This window comes from Magnolia sinica, chromosome 13 (assembly GCF_029962835.1).
Source record: "Magnolia sinica isolate HGM2019 chromosome 13, MsV1, whole genome shotgun sequence".
Lineage (NCBI taxonomy): Eukaryota > Viridiplantae > Streptophyta > Magnoliopsida > Magnoliales > Magnoliaceae > Magnolia > Magnolia sinica.
In genome coordinates, this window is record NC_080585.1 from 32,711,090 (window position 1) to 32,718,750 (window position 7,661).

A 7,661-nucleotide genomic window follows, 5' to 3' on the forward strand; every position below is an offset into this window, starting at 1 on the left:
AGTAGCCACGTATGCTTTCACATCCGCATACTCTGCATCTGTCCATTTCCCCCTAATCTCCTTATCCGTGGGAGCTTTTATTCCTTCACCTGCTTCTACTGCTGCATCAATTACCACCTGCCAATATGGAGAATTGGCTGCGTTAGGAGGTATGATGGCATGTATAAATAACTTTGCTGCTGCTCTACTTAATTTCTCAACGGAAGTTCTACTCCACATTTGTTTTATCTTCTTTTGTTTAGTTGATTCTTTCCTAAATAGGATTGGATCAATAGAGGGTCTTCTAGGCTCATTTACTTCTTCATCCAAACGTATATGGGCATCATGTGAAGATGTCTGTCGTCGGCTCCCAAACATACATCGTAACCCACCAAACCTACCCCCCACCCCCACCTGCAGAAGCAGTTGCACTTACAGTTGCACTCCCACTCCCACTCCCACTGCCACCCCCCCCACCCCCCCTCCCCTGTATCACGCACTGACCCATGCGTGCCAAACATGTGGCGACGTTCTTCCTCTTCATGAGCTAGACGCAAACTCTCTCTCCTAGCTATAGTAAGTTCTCGATTTGAATCTTCGTCAGAATCAATAATATCTTCATCACGAATGCCCATATATTCAGGACCAAACACTTCCTGTCGAGCTGCAACCAAAATATCATCTTTCTTCTTTTGTACAGCAGCACGTTTACCCTTCGACTCATCCAGACTAGCTTGCATTAAAAGCATTATTTCTTTCGGTACTCTACTACATGGCGTAACTTGACCCTTTCGATATGCCAAATGTTATTTGAGACGAGTAATTCCACCAGTCACTAGTCTATCACAATACTTGCACTTCATTTGGTGTCTAGTACCACCAACCCTCTCACAATGTTGCCATCCAATATCATCACTTACTTGTTGTTGGCCAGACCCAAACATTTCTTTAGGTTTAGGTAGACACTAGATAATTAGATATGAGTATGAGTGTATGACCTATGTTAATAAATATGATTTTATATTCTAACTAAACCCTAAGAAGCTCCAAGGCAAAACCTGTCCAATATAAGCAAATAAAAACATAAAGTCACTAATTCGAAAATAGAAAAAAATTATAAAATGACACCCCAAATCTGTAAAATACACATTAACATGTTCTACTATGATTAACACATCACATGGCATGATTAAAACAGTAAAACAATCATTAAAATTTTTTTTTTAAATTTTTAAAAAAAGGGCCATAATTAATGCGTAAATAGAAAAAAATATTAAAAAATTATAAAATGGCATCCCAAATCTATAAAATGTACGTTAACATATTCTACTATGATTAACACATCATATGGCATGATTAAAATAGCAATACAACTATTAAAAATTGATTTTTCGAATTTTAAATAAAAGGGGCAAAATTCATGCGTAAATAGAAAAAAATATTTAAAAAATATAAAATGGCACCCCAAATCTGTAAAATGTACATTAACATATTCTACTATGATTAACACATCATATGGAATGATTAAAACAGCAAAACAATCATTAAAAATTGATTTTTTGAATTAAAAAAAAAAGGTGCAAAATTCATGCATAAATAGAAAAAAATATTTAAAAAATATAAAATGGTACCCTAAATATGTAAAATACATATTAACATGTTCTACTATGATTAACACATCATATGGCATGATTAAAACAGCAAAACAATCATTAAAAATTGATTTTTTGAATTTTAAAAAAAAGGGGCAAAATTCATGCGTAAATAGAAAAAAATATTTAAAAAATATAAAATGGCACCCCAAATCTGTAAAATGCACATTAACATGTTCTACTATGATTAACACATCATATGACATGATTAAAACAGCAAAACAACCATTAAAAATTGATTTTTTGAATTTTTTTAAAAAAGGGGCAAAATTCATGCGTAAATAGAAAAAAATATTTAAAAAATATAAAATGGCACCCCAAATCTGTAAAATGCACATTAACATGTTCTAATATGATTAATACATCATATGACATAATTAAAACAACAAAACAACTATTAAAAATTGATTTTTCGAATTTAAAAAAAAGGGTCAAAATTCATGCGTAAATAGAAAAAAATATTAAAAAAAATATTAAATGGCACCTAAAATCTGTAAAATGCATATTAACATGTTCTATTATGATTAACACATCATATGAGATGATTAAAACAACAAAATATATTAAAAAAAGTATAAATACCTATTTTTGACAAATTTATGAAAAATGGCCCACCAAGCTTTGATTCAACAAAATCCGCAATATAGTGTGTTTTTTCCTCAAATATCCAGCCAAGGTTGGTTGAAATTAGTAGTAGAAGGAGTGAGAAACAGTTTAGAAGCAAGAAGTTTTAAAAAAACATCAAAAACGGATCTTAAAATGTAAAAAAAATGACCATTTTATGACAAAAAATCATATCGGCCGATACGACCCCGAAACAGGTAACGGTTCGCACCGTTACCGTTACGTATCGGCCGATACGACCGATACGTAACCGATTTGGCATACCTTGCTTGAGAGCGTGACTATGCCACAGTGACGGTGGGCATGTGAAACCAACCCTAAGTTTGTCCATCGGGCAGTGTGTGCATTTTATAGAACCTGTTTTGCCTGATAACGCGTGAACTCTTTTTTTTTTTTTCTTTTGGGTTAACTTGTTAGTACACACCCATGTCACTACACACTCCATGTTAGCCACCCCCACTAGGGATCGATACCAAGACCTCAAGTGTTGAAACGAGGTATCTCCACTCAGTCTGCCAGTTAACTTAAGAGGTTTTCCGTGCAATTTTATATGGTACACATTGATGTAGCGAAACTGAGTCTTATATGGCTGATCCTTCGTATGTACAGTGAACAAGTGTTCACCCGATGGACGGGGTGGATTTCAATATACAATATGGTGGACCCCAAAGTGCGAACATGGGGGTGTCCACCTGATGGACGGGGTGGATTTCAATATACAATATGGTGGACCCCAAAGTGCTTGGGCGTCGTACGCGCGTAGATGATTCTGTCCATTCACTCGCAGATTGGCAGTGCTGGAGCATGGACGAGGAGTCTCAACTCTCGGCCCTAGATGGAACCTCCGTGCTCGCAGACGGGACTTGCTTGTAAACTGGAGTGCTCTCACGGCCCCACTGTGTCATTTGTGTTATATCCACTCCGTCTGTCTCCTTCATGGGCTTATTTTAATGCAAACGAGGAATATTTAAGAAAGAAGGTCATATCGCAGAAAAGCGATGAGGCTGGAAATATGATTGTTGAAACTTTCTTGAGTAACTCACTGCGCTTGGCGTACCGAGTAAGCTCACTGCGGAAGCGATTAGCGTATGAGTAACTCACTAAGCTTAGACGTCCACCATGATCAATGTATTTTATCTAATCCATACATCCATTTTACCAGATAATTTTATGACTTGAGACGAAAAATACGCATGCATATCCAATGTTCAGATGGACCACACTAGAGGAGACAGTTGAATTGAACATCCACCGTTGAAAAATTCTTAGGGGTCACTGAAGTTTTTGTATTAAGATTATATTCGTTTTTTCTGATCATTTATGTCTGTATGATCTTATAAACAGGTTGGATGACAAATAAACATTACAGTGGGGCCTAGAAAGGTTTCATCGGTGGAAATCATTATCCCCACTTTTTACAGTGGCATGATCCACTTATCTTTTGATATTCTTCAATTTTGCGCTCAACCGCTTAAATTAGATGAAAAAAAAAATGGATGGACGGAGTGGATAGACCACATACATTCAAGGTGGGCCCAACTGAGTTCCCTCAGTACGATTAGAGCGTACTGAGTAACTCAATACCTACTGTTTGCGTGGTGTGGCGCACTTGAGTTTTGCGTCTCCCTCGTGTTTGGGTTCATCTCTTGAAATCAGCTGGGGACATGGATGGACGGAGTGCATCCAACACAAACATGACGGTGGGCCCCATGGAGCTTTAGGTTACTGGCAAGTCGCTTCCTGTGCGCTCGTCTGATTGGCACAAATCCGGAAGAACCCAAGCAAGTGCCGAAAAGATGGATGGCTTCTGTTGCTTTTCCTTGAGAGCTTCGCGTAAGGCGCACGTGACAGGGAATGGCGAGGAAGGGGGGAACGTCCTTAAGATGCGTTTTGAGGAAGATCAGAGGTCAGCATTTCTTTTTTCTTTTCTTCTTATTCTTTGCGAAATCTATGAATGGGCAATCGATAGATATAGATAGAGTGGTAGGGACGTAGCAATGCACGAGAAACCGCCTGCAACGTGTTCGACATTTTGCCCAAACCAGAGGACTTTGTTCCACTGTAGCATCAACGAATTCAGTTCTAGGAGGAGGCAATTGGCATCTTGAGATTTGTGGTTGTCACTATTCGCAATCGGATTCTAAAGTAAGTTTTCGAACTACTTTCCTTGTAACCGTTCCTTTGATTTTTCCTATAATTCAATTAGAGGCCCCTTAATCACTTTTGAATGTGTGTTTGTTTGTGACACCTTGACAAACAATGGATTCAGTAGACGTCGCTGCTTTCCAAAAGGTAGAGGCTTTGTAGTGAGAGGAATGCTTGACAAACAAGTCGCCCTCATAAGTAGTGTACTTAGAGGCGATCAACTCCTTCCAAAGCCTACCCGTCTCGGCTCCAAACCTCCGAATTCATTTTCCAAGCAAATCAGTGTTCATGTCTCTTAAAGGATTAATGCCAACACCCCCCTTCTTAAATGGTTCGAAGACCTCTTCCCATCCGAGAAGATGGAACTTCTTTCCTTCACTAGCCCCTTTCCACAGAAACTCCTGTCTCAGTTTTTCGAGCCTATTCACCACTATTCACCACTACTTTGGGACATTTGAATAGAGACATAAAATACACAGACATTGGCCATAGCCGCCTTAATAAGAGTTAGTCGGCCCCCCAAGGAAAGGAAGTGACGCTTCCAGGAGGCTAACTTCCTCTCAATCATCTCGATCACTCTTTTCCCACAAATGTTTGGGTGGCTTCCTGATACATACCACTTTCAATGCATTACATTTAACAAAGCTCAAGCATTGGACATTTTGGAGCGGTGCAATCAATCCCATCCAGATACTTCTCAGCTTCGGTAGACCCTCAAGATGCATAGTTTTGAGTTTCGGAAGCATATTTTCCTGTCGCGACCCTACTGTTGCACCCATAAGCACATACTCCATTTTTCCACAGTTATACACCTCTAGGTTGGTTAGATTTTGCAAACATTGCAATAAACTGGATGTGAATACATTGTTCATCTTGTCGCATTCCACCACTTTGACGTACCTTAGATTTTGAAACGTTCTTTCTGGAAGAGATTCGTCATCAAAGACAATCTGCTCTAGCTTTTGAAGAAAATGGAGCTCAAATGTTGCAAATTTTGTAACATATTCTCCGTGGTGCCCTCTCCATCTAGCACGTATTCCATCTCTAGGCATTTATAGATTTCAAGATATTCTAAACTTTCAAAACTGACCGCCACTGTCTTTTCTGTATCTAGTCCAGAGATTGTTGTTAGGCCCTTACGATAATATAGCTGTGGGAAGGTTGTTCTTGGGAACAAAATCTTAGCCCATTGAGGTACGGACTTGTGACCATCAATGATCATCATTCGACGGTGACTTCTCAAGTCATCAAAGACATTAGAATCATACTCTAACTGATCTATTCGGAAGCAAAACCTCTCCAATTTTCCCCAAGATTTAGATATGATATCTTGCTGAAAACTGCCTGCTTCTACTATGTCAAGGCACAAACAACTCAGCTGTCTCAAAGATGCGACTTCGGCTAAAGAAGCATTGCTTTTGCCCCACCTTCTTGTCCCTGCAGCTTCCCACCCTGTAAAGCTTAAGACCATCTTTAGTTCTTCCAGACGAGTCAGCTTCGTTATTACATTTGCTGGCAGAATTTTAAGGCTCGGATTGAAGGATAGGTCCAAACGCCTTAAATTGGCCAATTCACCTATTCCAGCTGGCAATTCGCTGATTGCGCTTCGTGAAAGATAAAGAGATTCAAGTCCTTTCAGTGACCTGAGTGGTGACAAACCTTTTATTTCCAAATGCAAGCATCCTTGTAGGCAAAGTTCCCGTAGATTCAACAAATATGACATTGATGATGGCAGTCGCGTGATAAAAGTTCTACCAAGGTCCAAAACACGAAGTGATTTTGCACCTCCAAAGAACCGATCTGGTATTTTGCTAAAATTGTCATTTTCCTGCATCATCAACGTTAACAGTTCAGGACATTCCAACCTCTCAGGTAGCATTTCGATCTCGTTTTGTATCATTGAAATCTTCTTGTATTCTTCCCACCGGTCCACTTTTGGCCATTCTTTCAATGCCAATCCCACTCTGACAAAGAATTTATAGGAATCATCATTAGACACAATTGAAATGGCCATGTCTCGAACTATGTCGTGCATCATTACATACCCTTCTTTGTCACAATCTAATGACAAGCATGCAGCTTTGATTTTTTCAACCAATGTATGTCCCTTGTTCAGAACTTCCTCCAATGTTTCAACATCCTCTAGAAACCCTTCACCCATCCAACATCTAATCATTTGATCTGCATCAATTTCGTAGTCTTCTGGAAACAGACTACAAAACAAGAAGCACAACTTTAACTCCTCAGTTTGCAAATGATCGTAGCTTAATTTTAGGGATCGATACACCTCTTGCTCCATGCCTCTGATGTTCTTAGGGGCGGACTTCTTCAATTCCGACAATGCATGATTCCACACTCTGAAGCTCTTCTCATCATTCAACGCCCTTCCAGCTGTCACAATTGCCAATGGCAGACCACGACATTCATTAGCAACCTTCTCTGCCACAGTATGCAATGTAGGATAATCAACAACCTTGCCTGCTTTCGCTTTAAACAATTTCCACGACTCGTCTTTGGAGAGCAGTTCCACCCTGATCTTGAAGTCGGCCTCCATTTTTTTGCAAACATCTTCACTCCGTGAAGTGAATATGATCTTAAAAGCTTTGTGGTGCTCACTAGAAGGAATACCCACATTGGCCTGCTCGATTCTAGCCCATAGATCGTCAAAGATGATGAGGAACTTCTCCTCTTCCATCAGTCTCTTCATGAGTTGAGTCGCTTTACGAGATACGCTTTCGTCCTTGAGATCCAGGCCCAATCGCTTTGCAATGTCATTTTGGACCCTTTTCAGGTCCACTTCCTTGGACACTGCCACCATTATGACTCTACTGAAATTTAGTGTCCCTTTTAGATGGTTGTTCACATTTCTCACGAGGGTAGTTTTTCCTACTCCCCGCATGCCATATATGCCAATAACCCTGATTTTTTCATCATTTAAAGCATCGAGAATTCTCTTCATAGATAATTTGGCTGATTCTGGACCCTTGATTGGCGGGGCATGGTAAATGTCTACAATTGAACAGGGTGGGGCCATGGTCACCTTTTCAAAACCCCTTTACCATAGTAACTAACAATAGCATATAACTTCAATTTTTCTTTCTTGCTTAACTCATAACGCCAATTCCAATTTGGACACCACCCCTTCAGCCATCTCTTGTTTACTCCTGCCTCCTCCTCTAACATCTTTGCATCTTCTTCCATGCTATCTGCTCTTGCTAGCCACCCTCGAACTTCTTCAATGGTCACTTCACCATTTGCTTG

At 39.6% G+C, this 7,661-nt stretch overlaps 1 protein-coding gene across 1 annotated transcript; it reads right to left on the reverse strand.

The window, feature by feature from the left end:
* Positions 1–5,355: 5,355 nt before the first annotated feature.
* Positions 5,356–7,434, reverse strand: LOC131224210 (disease resistance protein At4g27190-like). Its single transcript, XM_058219748.1, has one exon. The coding sequence runs from the start codon at positions 7,432–7,434 to the stop codon at positions 5,356–5,358; it is 2,079 nt and encodes a 692-aa protein (XP_058075731.1).
* Between the last annotated feature and the right edge of the window lie 227 nt (positions 7,435–7,661).